Source organism: Eretmochelys imbricata, chromosome 3 (genome assembly GCF_965152235.1).
Source record: "Eretmochelys imbricata isolate rEreImb1 chromosome 3, rEreImb1.hap1, whole genome shotgun sequence".
Taxonomy (NCBI): domain Eukaryota; kingdom Metazoa; phylum Chordata; order Testudines; family Cheloniidae; genus Eretmochelys; species Eretmochelys imbricata.
Genome location: NC_135574.1, coordinates 135,159,717 through 135,187,135, shown reverse-complemented (window position 1 = coordinate 135,187,135; position 27,419 = coordinate 135,159,717). Strand labels below are relative to the sequence as shown.

General features: G+C 40.1%; 1 protein-coding gene across 14 annotated transcripts in view; it reads right to left on the bottom strand.

Annotated features, from left to right (window-relative positions):
- Window positions 1-27,419, bottom strand: part of ACTN2 (actinin alpha 2) — an 87,893-nt gene that overhangs the window by 11,052 nt on the left and 49,422 nt on the right. For 7 of the 14 annotated variants that reach the window (XM_077811850.1, XM_077811847.1, XM_077811851.1 and 4 more), the window contains exons 8-18: window positions 26,186-26,271; window positions 22,776-22,868; window positions 21,128-21,358; window positions 19,514-19,661; window positions 16,823-16,973; window positions 10,842-10,950; window positions 9,787-9,927; window positions 8,167-8,349; window positions 3,857-3,991; window positions 3,122-3,301; window positions 1,379-1,525 (exon numbers count right to left, since the gene is read on the bottom strand). In XM_077811850.1, the coding sequence (XP_077667976.1) occupies window positions 1,379-1,525; window positions 3,122-3,301; window positions 3,857-3,991; window positions 8,167-8,349; window positions 9,787-9,927; window positions 10,842-10,950; window positions 16,823-16,973; window positions 19,514-19,661; window positions 21,128-21,358; window positions 22,776-22,868; window positions 26,186-26,271 (1,604 nt within the window). Of the gene's footprint in view, window positions 1-1,378; window positions 1,526-3,121; window positions 3,302-3,856; window positions 3,992-8,166; window positions 8,350-9,786; window positions 9,928-10,841; window positions 10,951-16,822; window positions 16,974-19,427; window positions 19,432-19,493; window positions 19,662-21,127; window positions 21,359-22,775; window positions 22,869-23,860; window positions 23,947-26,185; window positions 26,272-27,419 lie in introns of all 14 variants that reach the window. The other 7 variants (XM_077811856.1, XM_077811857.1, XM_077811858.1 and 4 more) reach the window with 3 other exon arrangements.

Here is a 27,419-nt window from a genome sequence, read left to right as displayed (position 1 = left end):
TCTGTCACTGACTCCTGTGGATCTACCCTCTCCTTGCTTCTACTGTAGATATTTGAAAATTCTACTTTTTGTCTGAAGTGCCAGATACCAAATGTTGACTATCAGGATCCAATACACACCAACTACAAATCTAGATACATGTAGCCACTTCGGAGCTGGGGAGCTAAGAAATGGAATATCAGGATGGAGATGAAAGGGAGGAGCTAGCATTGGCCATGGGGTGGACAGAGTCAGGCTGCGAGTGGGTGAAGCTCTCTGGAACCAAGGATAGTTTTCAGGGAATCCAGGTGGTAAGAGGGAGAAGGTGAGGAATTCTGTATAGCCTCATGACAGAAAGAAGCCACAGGAGGAGGAGGAAGGGAGCAGGCTGGTGCTATATTACAGCAGTCATTTTCAGTATTTGAGATTTGCATTGGATTTTGAAGACAGATTTGTATGAGCATCTACACAGCAAAATTGTGTGTGAATATAGTTTTCCAACTGGGAATGTCACTCACATCCCTATTCTTATGTATGAAAATAACTCTGTTTGCATTAAATAGTTTTGCTTTGTTACTGCATCCATACCCATCTCTTTATTTTCCTCTTACATGTGCATATTGATTACTTCTTTCATTTCTTTGATTGCACTGAGAATCACCAGTACAGTGTGTTACATTCATCCACAAGGGTATTTTCTTTCCTACTTTATTAATTTCTCACTAAGGAACTGAAACACACAATCCCTGTGCATAGAAAGGATTTTCTTTGAAAACGATCAGTGCCCCTGCTGAGTTGCTTCCTTGAACAGAATATTTCTAGGGGGAAAAGTTATTTATTTTTTCCTTTTTTTCTTTTTGTTAGAATGCAGGCGAAATCAAGCCTTAATATGTGACAGCAACTACAGGTGAGAGCATGTAACAGGCCCCTGCTTTAAGGTAAGGGACCACATCACTTTGTAGCATATACAAAAATATCCAGTCAGTCCCCTGCATTATTTTAACAGGTTGTTACAAACACTCAATTAGCTGTCATTCTCTCTGAATTTTAATTCCACAGCAAAATTGAAGAGCAGAAATTAATCTTTAAATCATCTGCATAATAAATGCTATAGTTTAAGAGAATATGCCTCCTCTTTTTATTTTGACAGGTTTCAGAGTAGCAGCTGTGTTAGTCTGTATTCGCAAAAAGAAAAGGAGTACTTGTAGTTAGTCTCTAAGGTGCCACAAGTACTCCTTTTCTTTTTATTTTAGCATTTTTACTTCAGAAAAATTATCCATTTTTTAGTGCATCTTATTTTGTTTTAAAGAGAGACTGATATTTGGAATGCAAGGAAACAATGTTATACTGACTTGCTGTTGGAGAACTGTTAGATGAGAAAGAAGTTGGAGTACTGTACCCTATCAAAGTGATTGAACGATGCTCTGAATTCATTCATTTGTTCTTGGGTGATACCCTTGGCATCTCTTGTAAGGATCTGTGTCTCAATCTCATTGATAGTTCGGGCAATGGTGGTCAGTAAGAGTTCCCATCCAACACGGACATGCTAAGGAGAAAAAACATGGATTCTTTAGGCTGGTAATGAAAACCTAGCATGATAAAAAAAGACAGTGAGAGAGAAACCAACAACACAATCTGAAATTATTTATATAGATTGTTGTTTGGTGCCACTTCCTGTGTGCTACGATTATGGCTACACTAGAAATATAACAGCATGGGCAGTGGGTATTGTAGGCAGGGGAGGCTGTGCCTCCCCAAACTGCCTGGCTTGGCCCCACCCATGCTATGCCTCCAGGTCCCCTTCTGCCTGCTGTTCCCTTCTGTGGCCAAGAGGCTGCAGCAGGCAGGCTGAGGGCCATGGTGTGCACAAGACTCCCGGACTGGGGCAACGCTGGGGCTGGGGGTGCTCCGGTCACGCCACCTGCACGCCCAGTGCCGGGGCTGGGGGCACTCTGACCACTCTGCCTGCCTGCACAGAGCTGGAGCTGGGGGTGCTCCAACCGCGCCGCCTGCCCGCCCGCCCAGCCCTGGGGTTGGATGCGATATGGCTGTGCCGCCCACCCAGTGTTGGGGCAGAATGCGATACAGCCATGCCGCCTGCCCAGCACTGGGGCTAGGGGCAGGCGGGGGGCCAGTGGCCGTGGGGGGAGATGTGCTCCGGGCTCCGGCGGGGGAGGGAGGCAGAAGGGGCTGGGCCTCAGGCAGAGCAGGAGGGGCTGGGGGTTAGCCTCTCCCAAGGGCATGCTCACCCGCTGCCCATGTATAACAGACATGCAAAAAATATTAAATTAGTTCCTAAACTGATACTTGTTCATACCCTCTATTGGTACTTGATCATAGTGTTCATGTTAGCCATGAAGTCTGATGTTGGCTTAGACGGCAACACTTGGATTCAAGAGCTGTTGTATTTTTGAGCATCAGTTTAATTCTGGACGTATTTGGCTGACCCAACATGGTTCCCAAGCTTTCCAGTTATAGTCACTTCCCCACCTTGGGCTCCAACTCTTTGAACACTTAAAATCATGAGTTACTTTATACATGTGAGCAGTCTCATTTAGTTCAATGGAACTACTCCTGTGTGTAAAGTGACTTATATATATGTGTCAACAGGACCAGGGTCTTGGCTGGTAATCTGTCATGGCAAACATGTGGGAAAAGACATGGCTTAATCATGACAAAAATGCTACAACAGACATAAAAAAAGGAAAAGTCGTGGCAAACTATATTTTAAAGAATACAGTTTTTTGTCATGGGAAATTAAGAGGAAAGTCAAATAAATCTTTTATGTTCCAATTAAAACAATAATATTTAACAGTTCATACCCATATAACAATCCATGTTCCACCCTCCACGAACATATAGAAAGTCCACAATGTAAAATGTATGAAGGAGTCTTATGCTCTGATCTTGCAATCAGCTCCATCCAGGACCGGGGTCTTTCTCAGGAGCAGCTGATCAGGTGACAAAGACCATAGGCTTCATAAAAAAGACCAAAAGTCATGGTTTTGTGACAGGAATTTATGGCCGAGACAAATGGAGCCTTAGTAATGTATATCTTCTGCTGCAAATAAACTAGGAACTCCCTCAGACTGGGGGAAGTGGATACATGAACCTAAGAGCACAGAATAGAATTCATAACTACCTCCATAGTATAACTTGTGTGCTTGTTATCAAACACCAGGGCTTCTTGTATAAGCTGATGGTCTCCTTCCAATTTGTCAATATTGGTTTTGTAGTTGATGATATTGTGTTCATGCTGCTTCAGTTGATTCATCTGGTCCTCCAAGGTCCCTGTCAACTCAATAGAGCTGCGGGCAATTTCCTGTCACACAAAAAGAAACAAAAAATCTAAACTCCAGGTTTGTTAGTTTGCCACACATTTACGTGGAAAATGTAACCTTTTTACACTAAGAATCAGTGGCAATCAAAACTCCCTCCAAACTAGAGAACGTCCTCTGTTGCACACTCATATCTCAGGACAACATTCAGACAATGGTATTTACATAGAAAGAACACAGCCAAACTAATAATCATAATCTAGGAGAGGACTTCAAAGGTCCAGCTCCCACGGACTGTTAAATGTGGTTGGGTGCCTATCTGTTCTGTGTGCCTTTGAAAATCACCTCTCTAATATCCCCATTCACTTCTCAAAAAACTATTCCAAAATGATTTCATCTTGTTAAACCCGTTTTTATTTGCTTTTATAAGCTCTGACTATTTTAGAACCCTTCTTTAAAAGACTTGATTACATGAATGTTTGAGTGCTGGTGCAGGGCACTGAAAGCCACTGATGTTCTGTGTGTACAGCAGGGAGTATTCTGAGAAAAATGATGTGTTCTATTCAGCAGCGTCCTCTTGATGACTCAGTGATACTCACCTCCATCTTGGTCTGGATCCATGGCCCAACGACATTGGCCTGAGCAGCAAATTGGCGACGCAGACGTTCATTAGCATGCTGATGGGCTAGCTCCTCCTGCAAACACTGATCCCTCACGGGCACAAGTTGTTTCACCTGCCCATGCACAAAAGAAATGAGGGTTGATGTGAATAGATAAGATTAGATCATACTTGTAAAAATAATGTAGCACATAGATTGATGGTTTCCTAACCTCAGTTTTCCCCCTTCCTCTGTCACCCCCTACAGCTATTTAGCAAGCAGGTTTATTTCATTACCTGAAATGCTTGTTTGCTTTCAATCATTAGCAAACTTTGTGAAGTTTTTGACTGTTTCAGCTAATGTTTACATGTGGCCTATTGTGTATTTCTTACTTGAATTTTTGTACGGTTCTTTAGGTACTAGAACTATTGAAATGAAGAGATGTGCTGTACAATGAAACAACAGGTACTGACTTTTCTTTTTTAGTGAATATTAAGCATTATTGACCAATGAAGTAAATACTGACTGAGGTGGACCCATGTGAGGAAACAGAAAATTCACTGCAGTGAAAATAATTTTTTATTTTATTCCTGGACGGAACAGGATGAATCAATAAAGCATGACAGGGAGTTGTCAATTATGGTTTAATAAAGATCTGTGTTGGTGGTTGTTAGCTGTTAACCGGCAAGGCATATCATTAGACCACAACAAACACCCTGGAAGAACTCATTGTAGTTATAAAATATTACAGCACGGTCCTGCAGCCACTTTCTACTGAGCCTAGTGTTTACTCCCTCGAGATGGAAATGAAACTACTGAAGGTAGTGAGCGCTCTGGCCCTAATTCAGGAAAGCATTTAAACATGTGCCTAAGTTGCATCCCTGTTTACAAGAGCACGTAGGCTCATGTGTAAGTGCTGTCCTGAACAGATATGCTCTGTTTAATTGGGGTCTTCGTGGAAGATGGAAAACGAGAAAGAAGAACAAAAACAGTCAGTTTGAGAATGTTTTTTTTTTTTAATTATTATTAAGTTTACAAGAAAAACAGACCCAAGTTATTCTAAAGTTTTAATGACAAAACATTAACTTATTTTTCAGATAAACTTTTATAAAACAGAAAAATTACTCATTCTTTCAAGTGGACCTTTGTACCGCTATCAGTAATTTTTTTTAAAATTCAAGGCATTTTATTATATACTTTAATTCAATGACTAAATATAATGCTGAATTTAAAACATTTAATCAAATAATTATTGATTTTTCAAGTTAAATATTTGGCTGGCTCTTGTGATTAATTTAAACCATCTCCCCGGGCAATTTATTCCAATGCTTAACCACTCTGACAGTTAGGAGGTTTTTCCTAATGTCCAGCCTAAACCACCCTTGTTTCAATATAAGACCATTGCTTCTTGTCCTATCCTCAGAGATTAAGGAGAATAATTTTCCCCCCTCTCCTTGTAACAACCTTTTGTGTACTTGGAAACTGTTATCATGTCCCCTCTCACGCTTCTCTTCTCCACACTAAACCCAATTTTTTCAATCTTTCCTCATAGGTCACATTTTCTAGACCTTTAATCATTTTTGTTTTTCTCCTCTGGACGTTTTCCAATTTATCCCCATCTTTCCTGAAATGTGGCACCCAGAATTGGACACAATACTCTAGTTGAGGCCTTTTCAGTGTAGAGTAGAGAGGAAGAATTACTTCTTGTGTTTTGCTTACAACACTCCTCCAGATACCTCCCAGAATGATGTTTGCTTTTTTTTGCAAGTGTTACACTGCTGACTCACATTTAGCTTGTGATCCACTATAACCCCAAGATCCCTTTCCACGGTGTTCCTTCCTAGGCAGTCATTTCCCGTTTTGTATGTGTGCAATTGGTTGTTCCTTCCAAAGTGGAGTACTTTGCATTTGTCCTTATTGAATTTCATCCTATTTCCTTCAGGCTATTTCTCCGGTTTGTCCAGATCATTTTGAATTTTAATCCTATCCTCCAAAGTACTTGCAACCCCTCCCAGTTTGGCATCATCCACAAACTTGATAAGTGTACTCCCTCTGCCATTATCTAAATATTTGACAAAGATATTTAACAGAACTGGACCCAAAACTGATCCCCGTGGGACCCCACTCGATATGCCCTTCCAGCTTGACTGTGAATCACTGATAACTATTCTCTGGGAATGGTTTTCCAACCAGGTATGCACCCACCTTATAGTAGCTCCATCTAGGTTGTATTTTCCTAGTTTATTTATGAGATGGTCATGCAAGACAGTAGCAAAAGTGTAAAGTCAAGATATACCACATCTACTGCTTCCCCTCTTCCACAAGGCTTTTTGCCCTGTTAAAAGCAAGCTATGAGGTTGGTTTGATTGCTCTCTCTAAATATATCAGAGGGATAAAAACTAGGGAGGGAGAGGAATTATTTAAGCTCAGCACCAATGTGGACACAAGAACAAATGGATATAAACTGGTCATTGGGAAGTTTTAGACTTGAAATTAGATGAGGGTTTCTAACCATCAGAGGAGTGAAGTTTTGGAATAGCCTTCCAAGGGAAGCCGTGGGGGCAAAAGACCTATCTGGCTTTAAGATTAAACTCAATAAGTTTATGGAGGAGATGGTATGATGGGATAACATAATTTTGGCAATTAATTGATCTTCAACTATTCATGGTAAATAGGCCCAATGGCCTGTGATGGAATGCTAGATGGGGCGGGATCTGAGTTACTACAGAGAATTCTTTCCTGAGTATCTGGCTGGTGAATCTTGCCCATATGCTCAGGGTTCAGCTGATCGCCATATTTGGGGTTGGGAAGGAATTTTCCTCCAGGGCAGATTGGAAGAGGCCCTGGAAGTTTTTCACTTCTTCTGTAGCATGGGGCACGGGTCACTTGCTGGAGGATTCTCTGCTCCTTGAAGTCTTTAAACCACGATTTGAGGACTTCAATAGCTCAGACATAGGCAAGAGGTTTTTCGCAGGAGTGGGTGGGTGAGATTCTGTGGCCTGCATTGTGCAGGTGGTCAGACTAGACGGTCCCTTCTGACCTTAATATCTATGAATCTATAACCTATGATTTGTTCTTGCTAACTGATTGCTTAATTATTTGCTCCAAAATCTTTCTGGGCATACTCCTGAGCATTTTGAAACCAGTCAGGCTGGAAGTGTGACCAGAAAGACTGACTTCTAAGGAAAAGAAAATCTAATTTCTGGCTAGATTTAAGTTTAAGACTTTTTAACCCTGGTCTAGTTACTACCCTGTTTTTCCTGTTGGAAAAAAACAGGCTATTTTAAGCATATTCACTTCCCCATTAGTCTCACTTAGCTTTAAACAGTAATTGACACACAATATTACATTCAAGCAAAGCCATGAAGGTAGACTCAAATGAGATGTGTTGGGCCAGCTCCACAATGCGGTTCTAAAAGCCTCAGTAATAGGATTGCACTTGATACTTTGCCTACCCTACAAGGCTGTTATGGTGAAACTGTGAGTTTGGTTCTTGTTACCTGTTGGGATCACATTCTTGTGGTTTGCACTATATGTTTGTGTATTTGGTGGTGTGCATTGGTCCTCTGTGTGAATGTGTGTGTTTTTAAAAAGAGTTCCACAATGCAGATCTGGATTCTGATCCAACTCCTACTTAACTTCAATGGGAGCAGAACTGGTTCCCTGGCCTGTGTACTTCAGTCATTAATGATATAGTCACGTGACTGGGGAACCCAGTTGCAATTCAGGGAACTGTAATGCTATTGTATAATTAAAATTAATATAATCCCATGTAAAACATTTAAAATGTTTTAAATATATTTTATATCATAAAAACTAACACTGAGCCCAAATTTTCCTTGCAGTTCTACATCAGTTACCCCACTGACCTACTAAATATTGAGTTGAAACCTGTTTAAAATGTTAAATATGGCTGTAACTCATTATATATTTTTTTCAATATCCGTCCGTACTACGTTTCTCCATAATACATAGGTAGGCTTCTTTTCTACAGCAGCCATAATGACAACCAAGCTTCTTCTAGCCAATAGCCTAATTTTATGTTGACATACTTTCTGCTGTCCAAACTAGCCAAGATTTTTAAGGAAGAGCTTTCATTATGGGGCTGTTCCTGTTTTTACCCATTGATTGCAGAGAGAGTTTTGCCTGAGTGAATGCTGTTGGATCAGCCCAGATATTAGACTTTTTTTTTTCTTTTTGGTAATTCATGACAACTTCTTGAGAGTTAGTGTAGGTCTCTGTTCTTATTATTCTTACAACCAAAAAAACATTATTCCTGCAATGTCATTTTCACCTTTACCATACAATACCTTATCCCACTTGGCACGGATTTCATCCATAGTGACAGTGCTGTAAGGATTGCTTGCACTTATTCTGATGTTGTAACTCTGAATAACCTTCTCAACTTCATTCTGGATCGACAGGATAGCCTGTCTCTCACCATCTGCCTCTGGCAGAGTGGCTTTAAACTGTTCATGGGCAGTGATTAAACTCTGGAATCAGAAACAAAGGGGGAAAGTATGAGGATTTTTGTTGTAATGTCAGTTCTATGATCTTGAGGGCCTGATATAAATAATTGTATTTCCTCCCCAAATACATTGTACACATGGGATGAAACCCTGACCCTATGGAAGTCAATGGCAAAATTCCAGTGGAGACAAAATTTCACCTATAGGATCACCTCAAAAAAGACAGAACTTGCAATAAGGTGGTCTTTGGGGTAGCAGACCATATTTTGCTGTTTTTTAAGTATTTAAGAGACCTGTGAAGATGAAAATGATGCATTTCTGAAAAATGTTTCTTTACCTGTGTTTCTAAAAACATATGATATTAAGAATGCAAATGAAAAAAACTAATTTAACTGTCATACTTTGTTGCACTTCACGCACTCTGAATAGTAAAGCCAGACAGATAAGTTTCACTTCATTTTTCATGCTACCTTTGATGTTTTTCAATACTGTGCTATTTGGGTTTCCAGTACTGCAAGTGACTATTATCCCCTTTCCTTTTCCCCACCAAGTTTAAAAAAACATAACAAGTTTTCTACTTACCCTAACCTTGCCCTGTTTAAAAGAAAAAATTAATTAGAGGCCTGACACTTCTTTGGAATGCTCTCACTTGAAGCCCTGTGTCCATATGGAGTCTCAATGAAGTAGTGTGACTCCGCATAGGCAAAGCGGTCTTCCCTAGCAGATCATGATGCAACATCTGGGCCTAAATACTTGAGACCATACCTTTAAATACAGCTGCACAAATGTACCACTAATGTTGAGTGCAACTGAATAAATGACAAATTAATGCCTTTAATTACTTTCACAACAAGCCAACTATGCACAATGAACAGCCCAATTCTCATTTATACTAAGAAACTTTTATACTTATCTGGTAATATAAAGTGGTCTTAAAGTGGGTGGAAAGGTAAATTATGCCTTTCCTTTAATGAGACACAGAAGTAAAGCATTAGGTTCCACAACGTTGCCTTTATTATTAGGTTAACATTAGTGCAGTCAGATATGACTGTTCTGGGCCAAATCCCATACACTATGACTACTCAAGGCCACCAGTCCCACATAGCTAGTGTCTTAGAGCCCCAAACAACTGCCAAGGGCCATATAATGAGAAATGCAAAGAGACACCGTGTTCCCAAGTTCTGCTCTCCACATGGTTTGCCTGCCTTCTTATCTCTGGCTAAGGACTCCTTCCAAGGGGAGAAGTACTGCAGCCAGTTGCCTTAAAAGGCCATGTCTGCTTATAGGTTATCACTTTATGCTCACAGATGAGTGGGAAAGGACATTCTCTGTCAGAAAGATAGCTTAAAGGCAGGATATGTTTTCACCTACACATGTTGACAATGTCCATTCAGTGAGAGGGAAAGCTTCCCTTTCTTGACTTCCTGAGGATTGCAAACCAAAAACATACTACCAATTTACCTGAATTTCCTCTATGCTATGAACAATAAACATGTCCTGTAGGTCTTCCATAGCACCTTCCATCCAGTTGTTGAATGGAGCAGCTCTCTTGGCAAACTCCAGGTGAAGCTGATCAATTGTTTCCAGCAATTTCTCTGTCCTCTGTTAAGTCCAATAAATGCACACAAACAAATTCATTGTTACCAAGGTGAAAGCTAATTTTATGTACATACAAGTAGTGTCCAAGTTACCTTGGGCACACATTTTCAAAAGTGACTGATGATTTTGGATGCCTCATTTCCTGGCTCCCCAACCTGAGATATCTTAAAAGATGCCACTGAAGTCAGTGAGACTACTGACATTAAAATTATTTTCATGTTAAACTTATGTAAACTTAAGTATGTGCATAAGATTTTGTAGGATCAGGGCCTAAATGATTTTATTGCCATTTATTGCATTTTAAATATTTTCTGATAATCTGATCTATAAAATGAACAAATTAAATTGCACCAATTGGAAATGAATGGCCTGCTTTAGTCATTTCTTTCGTGTCTGAAATGGAGCAGTAACATATACATGTCACATTTGAACCCAGAGATGTATGTAGGTGGCTTCCACTGATCTCATGGGAAGCCATGAAGACACATCTTAGGGCTTTTAGTAAATTGGATCTCACTGTTTTGGAACCTCCATCACCAGAGAGCCTGGGCACTGGCCTACTGCTCAAATGGAGTTTTGCTGTAGGGAATATGACAAGAGAGCTGCCTAATTATATCACTGCTATGCATCAAATCCCCAAAGGGTGAGATTACAAGTCACCTGTTGGTGACCAAATTCATTCTGCTGCTGCTTTATAACTTCTAACTGCACCATAAACTTCTAAGAAACAAAGCACCATCAAGTCTATTAACAGCAATTCAACCTCTATTGCAAATGAACTCAAAGCAAACTGAAATGGAGAGCTGAGGAAAGGGTTATTGCAGTCTGGATTCCAGGAATTAACACGCAACAACGTCTTTATAAAACCCAAAGGATTCATTTTTTTAAATGGAGTTGCTTATTGATATCAATTTTACCTCCAGAGCCTCTCTCCTTTTCTGCGTAAGTGTTCCCAGTTTGTCCCATTGGTCACATATCTTCTGGCATCGGTCATTGACACTTGCAGCATCGTAAAAATCCAGTTCGCTAGGAAAGAGTGAAGAGAAAGAGCTATAGCTTTCTAAACAAATAGACAGGAAAACACTGTACATTCTGCACCTGTGAACATGTTGCACTGGCTCTCAGTAACTATGCCTCCTCTTCTTTTTCCGCCTCTTGCTAAAAAAGTCAGCTTGCAATCAGTTAGGCAGTGTAGTGTTATTATGTGTGGGATCTAGGCACTAAGGGCGGGATCCACAGAGGTACCTAGGTGCTTAAACCCCAGATTTAGGTGCCTACTTTCCCATTTTGGTTCCACTGTGATCTACAAAACTCCCGCCGAACCTCGTAGTCCTCTAAATTCACTCGGCACATAAGTTTCCAATGTAAAGGTTCCCTCAGCACCTATGTTTCCGCTTCTTGGCATGCACGCTGCAGCCTCCCTCTATGCATCTGTATAGCTATCTCCCAACAAAGACCCAGAGTGATTCATGAACCTCAAGGAAAGACGTGTTCAGCTACCTAAGCCACATGTGGGGCTTGATCGATAGGCATGCTCAGAGGCTGCCTACTGGATTGGGTCCCATTCAAAATCCGGCCTGAGGTGGTGGTGCTCACCTTGTAAATTTTAGCCCAATGGTTAGAGCACTCGTCTAAGATGGGGGGGGGGCGGCAAAAGGATTTGAACAGGAGACTCCCATGTCTCAGGAGAGTGTTCTAACCACTGAGTTATGGGATATTCAGATGTGGGGCATCCTCAATCTCTCCTGTTGAAGCTGTTGCACTGTGGATAAATAATGAAAGAGTGACTGGTGTAAGGGGATTGGACCCAGGGTCTCCAACCTACCAGGTAGGTGCCCTAATGACTGGGTCATTTTCACTCTCTCTGTGGCCCAATGACTGTTCCACTGTGGATAAATACTTATAGTCATTGAGACACAGAGAGTGTATGTGTGTGAGAGAATGACTCTTCAGTGGCTCTGCAGCAAGAACCAATGAACTGTTGGAAACTAAGAGCTTTTTTGATAAAAGTTCCCTAATCAGCAAAAGGTTAGAGAAAAACCATATGACATCTAAACACATTATTTATAAAAAGGAGCAAGGCATTCTCCATGAGGGCCCTTTGATTCTGGAACTGCTCCGCACTCTGCTCTAGACCATTCCAGATTTGTTGACCTTCAAAGTATGCAGTAAAAGCTATCTAATTAATAACACTTTTGGGGAGGTCTGAGGGTATGGGGCTGTGGGTGGAGTGAGATGGGACATAATTTTGCTGTTTTGATGTACTGGCTGCAAGTTAATTATTTTTTATGTTATACTCCTACTGATAGATGATGTTCATACATGGATTGTGAGTTTAGTAAACTGTCAGGGCACCAAGAGCTTCTGTATCAGTATCTTTTTGCACCATAAGTCTAAATAAATAAAAAGTGTTTTTGAAGATTTTCCAAGTGGCACCTCTGAGACTATTGCAAATTTTATTTTTAGCCCAATGGATCATTGATCTCCAGTTGTGTCTCTCATTTTTTTAGGATAAGGGCAAATGTCACTTTTGTGAAAGTGAGGGACTAATTGTCCTGGCTACCCGTCAGTGCTGGGAGATACTGTACTAACTTCGCCAAACAGCTCTGCCAACATACCTCAGTCATGACCTGCAATATCCCTGCTATCCTATTTTATTAAGCATAGATAGTTTGTGTTGCATGTTTGGATGTGGATAAATAGGGAAGAGAATGAGATTATCAATGCTAATTTTAAAAGGGTACCTACAGTTTAAAAATAATAGGCCAGATCCTCAGCTGGTATAACTCAGTGTGACTCCAATGACTTCAGTGGAGCTATGCCAATCTACCTCACATGAGGAGCTGGCACCATAAACTTCTAAGAAACAAATTTCCTTTAAAAAAAAGTCACATTTTACAGGCATTATTAAAAAGGAAAGAAATGTAAATACCTAGTTTACTTTTGCACTACTTGCGCTGTTTACTTTTTGTGATTCTCTCACCATTATAAGTAAAAATAGAGTAGCTTTCACTTTTCTTTTTTTTTTTAAAGTGAGTTTCTAGTCAATTTAACTTTTAGCTTTTCATGCACACACAATGCTGCAGCACATGGTTGAGAATTCCACCAGTGAAACCAGTGAAATGGTTTGGTTTTTTTTAAATCCCATGATCTTTAGAATTTAAAACAGTCATAAAGGTATTTCTTTTTTTCTTAATCCTAATCTGGTTTTAGATTTCATGAAATCTTACTTTCATCGATTTTGGCTCACAGATGGGCCAAATTTGATCTGACAGTAGCTTTGATCCAGCAAAGCATTTAAGCATGTGCTTAACTTTAAGCACGAGTAGTTTCACAGAAGCCAAGTTAAGCATGTACTTAAGTAATTCCTGGATCAGGGCTGGCGTCTTTGTAACTGTGCCCATAAACACAATTTGAACCCAGGTATGCAGAAGCAAAAGGCTTTCTAGTCCATCTATGCTGGAGATTAATATAACTGTTTGCCTGGCTGAATATAAGTTTTTACACAAGGTAAGATAAATATTTTAAAAAATACATTCAGAAATTTTGATCCTGATTAGCGAAAATCTTGGAATTAATGCATAGGACCATAAATGAGTATAGCACCTTAGAGCACAATTTTGTCTAATTCTTTTTAGCATTTACAGTGTATTAAATGGGAAATCCCTGATTTTTTTCCCCAGGTTTAAATAGTGCCCCATCCAAGATTTACGATGTCTCACAATCTGGCACACAGTGACAGCATAACAGCTTCCAAACTAGAATGATCCTGCTCACACACACACAAATCCTTTATCCAGACACCATCAATCAACAAGCTTTTAACAACTTTAACCTTTATGCTCTTAGTGGGCTCAGCTGCTGTAGCAGAAAATATCATCGCTGACACTGAACTGTAACCAGTGCAGCTCAAGGTCACACAGCAATTGTTCTCCTTCAAAATAGCAACTGCAGGCAGCCAAGAGATGGCTACCAAAAATATAGGGCATGCTGACCTGAAGCACAGTCAATGATGGTCTTTTTAAGGGCCTGATCTAATGGCCAAAGAAGTCAAGAGAAAGATCCTTATTTATTTCAATGAGCTTTAGTTCAGGCTCCAATTGCACCTTTCTTAGCATGAAAATTTTTACACAATCCTAAAAAATATCACTGTCAAGAGGAACTAGGACTTTTCACCTCTAATTTCTAAAATTTTGTGAGGAACTGTTGGTAAAATTATTGAAATCAATATACAAAGGAAGCTGCCCATTTGCTTGCAGCTACTAATACTTGGCATTTATATATAGCACCCTTCATTCAATGTCCTCCAAGGGTTTTAAGACTAATTGAGCCTCACAACCCTCCTAAGCAACCGGGCAGAGATTTCTCCATTTTACAGGTAAGCACATGGAGGTTAATGCAGAGCACCTCTGAAGTCAGTAGGGTGTTCAAAAATTGTTCTCCTTAGCCTCTCAAGGTCCCTTCCAATCCTACAGTTCTATGATTCATCACCTCTGAAAATCAAGCCACAAGTAGCTTGTCCAACATGACACAGCAAGTCAGTGGCAGAGTTCTCTCTCCCATCCAGCCCCATTCTAACCACCTGGCTATGTTCCCTTCAAGCTGGCAAAACACAGACTTAGAGGATGTAGCACCAACCCTGCCTGCATTAAGAATGTTATTTCAAAAATCTCACTTTGTTGCTAACACCAGTCCAACTTCATTGATGTTAACAGTGTTTGGAGCCCTAATGTAGATGGCCAACCAGCCTTTTAAGCATTGCGTTCATTAGCCTGATCTGAGCAGAGATCACTGACGCGTCTAAAACAATGGTGGCAATTGCCAGGCTGTCCGCACTCTGCTCTCAATGCTGCTAATACTGGTGGAGCTGAACCAGCGTTAGACATTTTCAGAAATTGTCTCTAGAGAGAGCCATTGAGAGCTTCTCTACAAACAATTACACAATAGAAAGTCATTATTACCATACAGGTTAGGATGAAAAGAAAGGCAAGTGCTTTATCAACTGAAGAATTCACTGATATGTGCATCCTTTTAAGTTTCATGCTTTTTGGCACTAACTAATTACTTCGTCTTTTTTTCCTCCAAATATATACATTCTCTTTTAAATAAACTGGAAAAAAAATAGACCTTTTTCTCTAATCTCTTCCAGTTAAAGTAATCTTAGGTGTCACTGCTAACAATAGTAGGCAAAACATTTTCAGAAGGTGCAATTTCTAACTTGATGATGGATTTGTTTGGATTTGTTTGTTTGGATTTGTTTCTAAACAGGGGAGACTTCCACTGGATGAGGTGATAGAACTGGTGCCTGTGCTAGCCATACTCTACCCCCGCACAAGAATGGAAGGCTCATGGCAAAGCTGTAAGGTCCCTCCTCCAGAGACATACGTTAGGGTAGACTCCCAGATGCTCTAGACTGAGGCCAGGCAGTACAGGATCACAGAGACACAATTGGAGCTAGTGGAGAATTAAGACCCAGGTGTTTCTGAGTTGTAGTCCTTTTCAAAAAAGTTTGCACAATATTCTTTTGCAGTAGGTATTTAACCCATCAAAGAAATGAAGAAACTAAAACATGGAAAGGTAATAAAGGGTATGTCTATACAGCAACTAGACACCCAGAGCTGGCCCGTGCCAGCTGACTCAGGCTCTCGGGGCTCAGGCTGGAGCCCAGGCTCTAGGACCCTGCGAGATGGGGGAGTTCTAGAGCCCAGGCTGAAGCCCAAGCCCAGAAGTCTACACAGCAATGAAACAGCCCAGCAAGCATGAGTTGGCTGGCATGGGCCAGTGGTAGGAGTCTGTGGAGACAGAGATTTGCCACAGGTGACACAGAGTCAGAGACAGGGTTGGGAACCGTGCTTTAATGCCCCAACTCCCAGACAGACATCTGTTTTAACCACTAGTCCACACTGTCTTCTGTTAGCGTCATAAATTTATACTGCAATTCAGCAATGCACATGCTATTAAGCATGGGAGTACCACTACCACTGATTTCCAGTATAACAACATTAAATTCAATGGGACTATCCACACTCTTAAAATTAAGGATGTGTTTATGTGTATTGCTGAACTGGACCCTTAAACTAATTTGTATTCTCTCTCTGAGTGTGTGCACACATGCATGTGTGTCTGTGTGTGTGTGCTGGTCCAGTGGTTACGGCATTGGTCTTGGTCGACTTGGTTTCAAGTCCCTACCCGCCACAGATTTCCCGTGTGACCTTGGGCAAGTCTCTGTGTGCCTCAGTTCCCACTCTGTAAAATGAGGCTAACAACACTTCCTCACCTCACAGGGTGGCTTGTGGGGATAAATACATTAAAGATTGTGAGGTCCTCACACACTATGGTAATGGGGGCCTGACAAGCACCTTAGACAAACTGAGACACACATGCTATACAGAGAAGGAATAGTAATTAGTTTTTAAAGTATATAAAGTACTGTGGGATGGGAGACGCGATGCAAATGTAAGACATTATTTTAATATCAGCTTGCAATATTTGATCTATATTATACACACGTGGGTAAAATGAAATAAATAATTTTTATGAGAATGGTTTTACATCTCGCTTCTTGCAGCAGAACACATGAACTGGCAAACTAATTCCACATACACCCCCACCACATACACAATTTACCCACCAGCAGATCTACAGAAACAAAAGCTTACTGTTAAGTCAATTTTGAAATGTTTGCCCTCAAACAACTGTATTCAGTTGCACGTCTATATTTAGTTCAATTAAAAAAAAAAAAAAAAAAGGAAGGGAAAGGTGTCAATGACCAGCTCAGATAATATCCTTACGAAGCTATCTGTGGAATTCTTACATTGTACCTATGACACTATTGAATTCATTGGAAAGAGTTTATCAGCTAAATGTCAGCAGCTGCATGCCTCTAAATGGAACATACTTCAGCTCCTGGGCAATGGCTGCGATCTGTTCTACTCTGTCCTGGTGGGCAGCCAAGTCACTCTCAAAAGCTTCATGTTTCCTCAACATAGCGCGGACTTCGGTCAGAGAAGCAGATTCATAATCCTTCTGGAGTAAGATCTGCTCTTTGCCTGAAAATAAAAACAAAAATATCAGTAATTCATTACTAATTCATTAATTATACTCAAGTCAGTCATTTAAATTGGGGCCCAGTTTTGTGGTGCTTTGATCAGTATCATACACCCAGTGTGAAATCTGGCCCCACTGAAATCAATGACAAAACTCCCATTAATTTACTTCAATAGGGCTAAGATTTCACCCCTTGTGTAAAGCCTTTATTAACAACTCACTGGAAAAGTCATATGAAATTTAATAGGGTGAAATAATAAATATTACATATAAATCATTTTATAAACCTATAGAACATATTAAGATATTTTCTGTAGGTTGCTGAAACAATCCTATAGAATTCTATAACTGGGATGTGATTCTCTATTATGTTCCACGGAATCATTCATGAGCCTGTCTAAAGATTACTTTCTGTTCATTTCTAAAGGATTTTTCCACATGGGAATCAGCTTGTTTCACACAGACACATTGTTGTATAACATGGAATAAGTAGCAAGGTAATTCAGGCTCATTCCAGAATAGGACCAGATCGTCAACTCCCTACGTGCACTGGTGAAGAGTTACTTAACTGAGTAGTTATTAACTTCTGTGGGACTACTTGGGTGAGTGACTCCTTCCCAATCTGTGTAAAAGGATTCTCAAACCTGGCCCTTCGTTAACATGTAATTTATAAACACAAAGATGTAATAAAGCAGAAACATCCAGGTTGCTGGTACGATTCTTGGCTCAGTGAACCACTATTTGTGATGGTTTAAGACAGGCCTGGTAACTCTGTTTTTTGGTTCTGTATCTTTCAGTTACTGACAAGCACTTCAATGGCCTTTTTCACAGCTAGCACTGAACTGCAATTTATTCTCACTGTCTGTGGAGGTGTATGAATTTTGAAACTTTTGGTCTTGTTGCTGTTGAAAGAGGAGGAGAGTAGAAGGGGAAAAAAAAGAGTGTAAGGAAAGGACACCAAAGAAGAAAGGAATGGGGGCAAAACGCAACCATTCCCCTAAAAAGGCCAATAATTTTGCTTAATTTCTTTTTTAAAAACCACCAAGGGAAAAAAGGGTGGAAATAAAAACTATGATTATGCCCTCACAAACCTCACACAATTCTGACCCATACTCAGAACTTTTGCCAATATCGTAATGTTGGCTAGGGGTATAATTTTTTGAGCCCTACTATACATACAGGTATACCAGCATAAAAGTCCTTTTGCTGGCATATCTTATTTTGCTCAGGGAAGTGGTATAAATTATATTGCGAAAAGCAATTTTATGCCAGCACTGGGTGGGGTGGCTGGCATAGCTATACTGGCAAACCTTTTCCAGTGAAGACCTGGCTTATGTAGCCAGCAATCAGATCACTATGTTCAGTGTAAGTTATGTTAACGATATATTATCTTCTTTGAAATTCTGCCTTCAATCCATTATTCACTTTGGCCTCACGCCCAAAACCTCCATAAAGGCTGAGATATGTGGCCGTCTTTTCAAACACTCTTGGTTTTTAAACAGAAAATGCCAAATCCTTATGACCCTTTCCAAATTTACCAAACATTACAAAAGCAAGCAAATGAAATCGGAAACTGAAAGATTATCTCTCACTCATCAGCAACTCTTACCATTAGGAGAGACAACTGAATTCAAAGACAGCCACTTCAGCTTCAGTTCACCACATACTATTTCCTAGATTTTAAGGCCACAGGGGACCATTATTTCTCTTGCTATATATTCTCCTGTATCTGTCATGTGTAATTTCCCCGTGTCAGAGCTACGACACATGGTCAGAGTAGCACATGCTCAGTAAAGAGGCTTTCAGAATGATCACAGCTTCACTTCTGGCATTTACTTGGCAGCCATTTACTGATTTGGGTGCTTCGAACAAGCTCACTATGGGCTGGACTCTGGTTTGAAATGGCCAGCACAGGGGCTGTGGTGGGAGTGTGAGGGGCATGGTGGGGTAGAGCTGCATTACATAGATTCTCTACTGTGGTAAGGTCCTGAAAGAGACCCTGTCGCAGTGCTGTATGCGAGAGGAGCCCCTCAGCTAGCTGTTCTAACTTATGATGGGGTTGGACTAGCAATAGCACCCCTCCCCTGTGCTAAAGTTTAATAAAAGCTGTGGCCTGCCACTTAATTCCATGCAAGTGTCTGTCCTCATTTCGCTGCTGTGTCCACATCAAAGAAAGCCAGGTTTTTCATTCCCATCTTCTCCCTGAAATTCTGGGGAGGTAAGCTAAACTGTAGGACGTTGCTTGTTGACCTTGGCTAAAGAAAGCCACCATTTAATATAACTTTAGTTTTGGGACTTGGCTGGAACAAATCCTGGTTGTATTTATGTGTCACCCTTAAAGTGGAAGGATGCTTTTGTCTTTGCTGCTGTTCAGTAAATCACACTCTGCTGATATCTGCCTTTTCCCTAGATTCTTTCCTGGATTTAATGGAGCTCTGACTGGTTGGTCACAAGACCTGGCTATGCAGATAAAACCATGATGCAATCTTCGCAAAAATGCTGAATAGATTTACCTGAAACACTCTAAGCAAGGTCTGCTTACCATATGCCCAGGTTTCATGAGTAGAAGCCTTCTGTCTAAATTTCTCAGCCAGGTGTTCAAGTCGTTCCAGTCTTCGTATTTCATTCAGCAACCACTCCTCATAGCCCTTCTCCGCTTGTTCAAGTCTCTGCCAAGCGCCAGCAATATCCTGTGAGAAATTTGGGGATGAGTAAGGGAATGAGATTTTAATCATTACTCTGTATCTCCTCTGACTTTGCCCAAATTTGTGAACTCTGCAAGAATTTACAATCTTGCTCCAAAAATGGAAATTTAGGTCCAAATTTTTCAGGAATAGTCACCTAAACTACACCAGACAAAATGTGTGTAGGTGAGTGCAAAATGGAAACAATGTGTACAAAATGTGATTGTCCATGCAAAGCAGTTATCTATCCACTGCCTCCGTGCATATTTTATATCTTGTAATTTCAGTGAAGGTGATTTATAATATCCTTAAAGGTTTCAGAGTAACAGCCGTGTTAGTCTGTATTTGCAAAAAGAAAAGGAGGACTTGTGGCACCTGAGAGACTAACCAATTTATTTGAGCATGAGCTTTCCTGAGCTACAGCCACGGTATGCATCTGATGAAGTGAGCTGTAGCTCACGAAAGCTCATGCTCAAATAAATTGGTTAGTCTCTAAGGTGCCACAAGTCCTCCTTTTCTTTTTACGAATATCCTTACAGTGTACTGTTTTGTGCATCCATTATCAAAATAAAAATGTTTTGGTCTTTAGAAGCTGACCGTGATGGAACAGCTAATAGCAAAAGCAATCCAATGTGCACTTTCACTGGTACACAACGTCACTAAGTTTTCTGGCCTATGTAGAAGGCTGAGAAATAAAAAAAGCTTGATTCCTGTTGTGTGGTCTTTGCAGAATATTTCGAGCTTTTACAGATGCGCAAATGCACCATTTATAGCCAGGGCTGCCAGTCTCTATATTTTGTGAGCCAGATAGATTTTTCAGCTAACAGTACTGCCTGTTTATAAAACCTGAATAGCTTAAACACAAGATTACAGCACAGTAGAGACATTTGTTGGCTATATTCAACACCTAAAACACTCAAAGCTCTCGACTCCAAAACTCTTATCAAGAGCTGAGAGTTAATTTGGAGGAACTATTGTTTGTCTTCACAGATTATAAGGCTCCATTCAATTAAAAGCAATCTATTGCAAACTGAGGCTGAAAAGGGTACTGAAACTGTGCCAGGGCCAATCCTGGGCCAAATTCCGAGGTCCTGCATTGAAGAAAACTCCAAATGAAATCAATGGTAGCTTTGCTTCAAACAGAATCACACAATTTAGCTCCTTCAACAAAGCAGTACTGATCATGTTCCAAAAGGGGGATTTGTCTCCCACTCTCATGGCGGGAGAAGAATGACTGAAGTGGAGGCAGCCTTAAAAAGAGACAGGGCCCCTGGTAGGGAGAAATGGTCCTAGAATGTAGTACTGAATAAAATAAGTCTTGTTGATTTAGCACTGCTGGTACTTGAGAACTAGATGTTGCAAGTTGAAATGAGTGAAGATGTTTTGGAATAGTAATTGGATCCCATCTATTCACATATTACTGAGCATTTCAGGTGAAAGGAGAAAAGAGACTGGACCCGTATTTTACTCACTGAAACCATTTTCCCTTCTGATGGCATGAAAGCTGGCCTATTGCTGATCCTCAGTTTTGTCTGCAAGGTATTGAAATTGATCTCCAGTTGACATTTTTCCTGGACTTTGGGAGGCTTGTGCTTGCGGCGGTAGTCTCGGAAGTCCTCTAGCTTCTTCTGCATGGCCTGCATTGTTTTCTCGGGCGTTTTGTCTTCCAGCCAAGGGATTGTGCGACGAATCCATTCTAAAAGCTATCACATACAGACACAAACAATTAAAACTCAAAGCAATGGAAAATGGAACCAAAAAAAAAGAAACGACAATCCTGAATGTACAGACTCCAGTGTCTTTTCTTTAACAAGAGTGTCATTGCCAAAGTCAATGACTTAGTGACAACTAAGCACAAGATTTTCAAAAATGACTAGTAATTTTGGGTACCTCAATTTATGCCTAATTTGAGACATCCTAAAGGGCCCTGATTTTCTGAAGGTGTTGAGCACTTGGCTTTTTGAAAATCGGGTCCCTTCAAGGTATCTCAAGATGAGTACCCAAAACCTGAGTTATCCCAAATCCCCAGCTACTTTTAAAAATCCAGGCCAATGGGGACTGCAGGAAGCAGCGTGGGCCGAGGGACGTGCTGGCCGCCCTTCCTGCAGCCCCCATTGGCTTGGAGCGATGAACCACAGCCAGTGGGAGCAGCGATCGGCCGAACCTGCAGACGCGGCAAGTAAACAAACCGGTCCGGCGCGCCAGGGGCTTTCCCTGAACAAGCGGCAGACCAGCTTTGAGAACTACGGGTTTATATGATAAAGTTCATGTTCCAAATTCAGGGCACAGTTTTAATCTGTTTATCTTTCTAGGTAGGTAATTTCACTGCAGATTCTGAGAGCCTCACAATATTATTGAATTTATCCAGCAAAGGATCATTATCCCCCTTTTCCGAATGGGGAACTGAGGGACTTGTCTCGGATCACACACAAAGCATGTGGCAGAGTTGAAAACGCTGTTCTCCTGAGTCTCAGCCCTTCCACAGATGCAGGGATGCATTATGATACACCTTGAAAAATACCTTTCTCTGGCCCACCTGTGAAATATCTCATACCTTATACCCTCATATTTCAGTTTGAAATAAAATCCTTATGGACCACTTTATACTTAAACATCTTATTTTTATCACTTAAAGATATGTTTGTATTTATCTATCATGTTACAATTTTTGGCTGAGGGCAAAGAAGCTTTTTTTAAACTAGAATTATGGAAAACAGTAAATGAATTTAAGATTCCTTATTTGTGCAAGCAGTTATAACATATAAACCCTCAAAGATCTCTCTCTCCGGTACTTAGATGGCCTCCATTACTGCAATATCTGAGTGCCTCACAATTCCTACTATGTCTATCCTCACAACACCCCTGTGCTATTATCCTCAATTTCCAGATGAGGAACTGAGGCTGAGAGAGTCTATGTGACTTGTTCGATGTCACTCAGGAAGCCTGTAATGGAGCAGGGAATTGAGCCTGGCTCCTCCAAGTTCTAAGCGAATGCTCCAAACACTGAACCATCCTTCCCCTCTGATAAAGATGACTGTCAGCTGTATGTGACTTTAATTTTGCTCTGTTTTCATTGTAAATAATGCACTGAATTTATCATCATCACTTGCTAGCCTTTACCTCACTTGCTAGCCTTTCATAGTCTTCCATCAACTTTTCATTTTCCTGATTCACAGCAAGCACTTTACATATCCTGTTAGCTGCAGTCTCGGCCTGTAAAATACAGAAAACAAACAGGACATAGCTGTCATCATGTTCACAAGCAGATACAAACTTTAAGTAAGCTGAATGTGACTGCTGAAAATAAAAATTGCTCTTATCACTGTTGGTTAGTGCTCATGACTCATATGTAAGTTCGCCCTTCTCAGAGTTATTGGGACAAATTCTGCAGTGAGTCTCCCTGTAAAACTCTACATGCTCAAATAAATTGGTTAGTCTCTAAGGTGCCACAAGTACTCCTTTTCTTTCTACTAACTTCAGTGTGCTGCATAGCATATAAATCAACATAGAATTCATTCTGTTAAATGTTAAAGCCTTATTATATAGGAGGTAGTTTCACACTAATGTCAGGGTCATTTAATAAATCTTTACTTTGAAAGTGACTTAGACTATTGTTCAGGTTATGGTATTAGGTTAAAAAAATCATACTAGAAATCTATTAGGTTTGTTAGGAACATGCAAAAGAAGACCCAAGCAAATTAAGAGCCCAGTTCACACAGTTTGTACAAGTCATTTGCATTTATAACTGCTAGAATGTACACAACTGGTCAAAGTCTGCTCTTCTATGCAAGTGTAAATCTGGGGTAATTCTAATCGGGTCAATTGAATGTTGCATATTTTTTCTGATTGTGCACCTGAGAGCTGCTCCTGCAAGGAAAGTTGTGCATCAACTCAGCCTGAGGTCCATATGCAAAACAAGGTCTCTTTAAACTTACTTTTCCTGAAAATAGCCTTTTATAACCACTAAGGACCCTCAAAATCAGTGGTAATGCGTTTTGGAACAAAAAAAAAAAAAATCCAATTTGCTACAGGGCTTTTAACTGAATCAGGATTAGAAGTTAGTTAAAAAAAGCATTCACATTCAAATAATACCTGGGAACGTTGATTAAAACCTCAAAGATCTATATTCAGGTGAAAAAATCTCATGGAAATGTGAAACAACCAACCAAAAAGCACAGCAACTCAAAGGGACCATTGATTAATACCTGCTCTGCTCCAGCAAAAGCATGGTAGAAGCAGGAAACATAAGTCATGATAGCTCTTTCATCAGGTTTGGGAGTGTTCACAATATCTACAGAAGGAAGCGGGGGAAGGAAAGGAAAGAACAAAAAAACAAAAACAAAAAATAGAGGCGTAGAAAACAGGCTGAACAAAGAGAAGCACAAAATGGTTGTTACCCTGCCTTGATTTCTGTATGCTAAGCAGGTGCTGGCCCACAGCTCTGTACTCTGGAGACAAAGCTGGAATAAACTGTGTGTGAGATTTATTGGTGCTGACAGAAAAAAAAAAATCAATATGCTGAAACTCAGACTGAGGTCTTGCAGGACAATGAAGTGAAATTATTTTTCTTTGCAGAAGGCTGGATCTTGCACCCTTATTCATGCACTGTAACTCACAGGAGTAAACCCATTAACTTCAGTGAGACCACCTGCATGCATAAGGATTACTCACAACAGTAAAGGCTGCAGGATTGGGCTCAAATTTAACAATTTAAAATCTGTCATCTAGTATAGACGCGATAAATCGACCGCTGAGCGCTCTCCTGTCGACTCTGGTACTCCACCAGAACAGGGAGTGCAAGCGGAGTCGATGGGAGAGCATCAGCTGTCGACTTACCATAGTGAAGACACTGCAGTAAGTAGATCTAAGTACGTCGACTTCAGCTACACTATTCAGGTAGCTGAAGTTGCGTATCTTAAATCGACCCCCACGCAGTAGTGTAGACAAGCCCTTAGATATGTAAAAGACAGGCTACATAACTCACGGAATTTTAGCTGTTTTAACCTGGGAAGGACCTCTCTACAGAAGAGTAGCTCAAGCTTGCAAAAGTATCTGTTAGCTATTTAATACTATATATCAGTATCCCTAAAGTGAGCATTTTCCTATTAGTGACACTTGAACTGTGTCCAATTCTGAGTTTCTCTTTACAGTAGAACCTCAGGGTTACGAACACCTTGGGAATGGAGGATGTTCGTAACTCTGAAATAGTCATAACTCTGAACAAATCATTATGGTGGTTCTTTCAAAAGTTTACAACTGAACAGTGACTTAATACAGCTTTGAAACTTTACTATGCAGAAGAAAAATTCTGCTTTTAACCATCTTAATTGGAATGAAACAAACACAGAAATAGTTTCCTTACCTCGTCAAATCTTTTTTTTTTAAATTTCCCTTTATTTTTTAGTAGTTTACATTTAACACAGTACTGTACAGTATTTGATTTTTGATTTTTTTGTTTCTGCTGTCTGATTGCATACTTCCAGTTCCAAATGAGGTGTGTGATTGACCAGTCAGTTTGTAACTCTGGTGTTTGTAACTCAACTGTTTGAAGTGGGCCACCTTGTTCACATTGGCCCCATTTTCACTACAAAACTGATTCCACCCCTTCTTGTCAACTGTTGAGAATAGCCCACTTCCACTTTAATTGAATTAGCTCATTAGCACTGAACCCCCACTTGGTAAGGCAACTCTCATCTTTTCATATGCTGTGTATTTATACCTCCCTAGTGTATGTTCCACTCCATGCATCTGATGAAGTGGATTTTAGCCCATGAAAGCTTATGCCCAAATAAATTTGTTAGTCTCTAAGGTGCCACAAGGCCTCCTCATTGTTTTTGCTGATACAGACTAACACGGCTACTCTGAAATCTGAGATTCTACAGTAATTATTTTTTGCTTATATTTGCTGAGATACAATTCCAGATTTCTACCTAGATGTCTGTATATGATATTTGTGTCTGCATCACATATAATAAATGTCTTATGTTGCTATGCATTTGTACATACATTAAAATGCTAACACTTAAAAAAATCCTGAAAACAAAACTGGTGTATATTTTCTGAGATTGTGCTATATTTTTTACATTTACAGCATGAATAATATCCAGGGTCTCTGGCATAGTGGTGGAGATAATATGACTGCTGTTGGGATCTCTTTTTTCCATGTGAGTTTGTTATTTTCATTTTGCTCTTTAAATGTTGATTCAAGTCAATGCACAGAGGTTTCAAATAGAGGGAAGTATGTCTGCTATCCAGGTCAGTAACCAACTGTTGAGATCTACTTGATATTACTAGTAAAGATACAGAATAGTGAGACAGAAAAATATGTTTCTGGAGAACAAACAAATGGCTAAACTTCTATTGACTATACAGAGACAGGAGTGCAGAGAGAAAATTAGGAAATGAGGTCTTGCCCAGCTCTAGGATGCTCCTCTAGTAACTAGCGGGGGGAAAGATCAGAAGAGAAAAACTGCTAAAAAAACCCCACAGAAGGTGAAGGGTGAGATCTGATCCATCTTTTACAACCTCACCTTCTGAGCACCCGCAAATGCATGGTAGTAACAGGAAACATAAGTCATAATGGCTCTTTCATCAGGGCTGGCAGTGTTTACTACATCTGTGTAGAAAGAAGAAGGTTAACTGCTCAGATAGTCTAATGGCAATATACTTCCATCTGATGATTCCACCTCACATGCTGCAAGGATTTAAAAAAAAAAAAAAAAAAAAAAAAAAACCAAGGTCATTCCTCTTGCTTTAATCCACTCATATCAATGCTGATCAGACTTTAGGAATCAATAAATGAAGGAATTATCAATTGCTCAATTGAAATGTTAAAAATATCCGAATATCTAGGATGTACAGAAATAGCATTGCCACATTGCACTGTTTTGTACAAGACCCAATTTTCAAGAGCTATTGGGGAAGGCTAGCAGATGCAGACCTCCTGGGATCAATTCTGCTTTCATTTACACTTACATAAATCCAGAGTAACTTCATTTAAGTCACTAGACTTACTCCAGAGTTAACTATGTGTGAATGTAAGTAGAGTTTGGCCTAGTAACTTAGTTATGGATGTAGAAGTGCATGTGAAGCACGTTAAAACAGTGTCTCTATATTCTGCCTGCCCTGCTCTACGTTCTCACATATCAGAGTATTGATCTGTATCCAAAACCTGCAAAACAGGTATACATGTGCTACTGTGATCCAGAATAAATCTAGCACTCAGAAAAGCTTTGATTTTTAACAGTTTTGCAGCCTTTGAGCCAGATTCTATTTTAAGTTAACCTCAACATAAATCATAACAGAGTTCAGCCCCTTATTTTGGAAGGCTGATGGGTTTTGCATCATTATGGGAGGAAATAACTAAAATGACAGGATATGACTGAAGTTTGGGCACATTGACAGTGATGGTCCCTTTAACACTCTGCAACAGATAAAGACAGAAAGTGACCAAGCACTTCATACTGATTATCAGTGAAGAGACTTTTTGAATGGCATTAGCACCAATGCAAAAATGCCCATTTCACATGCAGCCGGAGTAGGGTTGGGGAGATGACCAGGGAAAGCAGATAAAATTTCTAAAGTTAGCTGTGGGATTTTATACCATAAGAACCAATATATTTCATAATTCAGCATCCATTTCTTTTATTTTACAGGGGTTAAGAACGAACTTTTGAAAAGGATACATTAAAAGAATCTGAAAATTGAAATAAAAGCTGACAGCACATATTTGGATGATTTCACATATTAATGATGACTCTAATA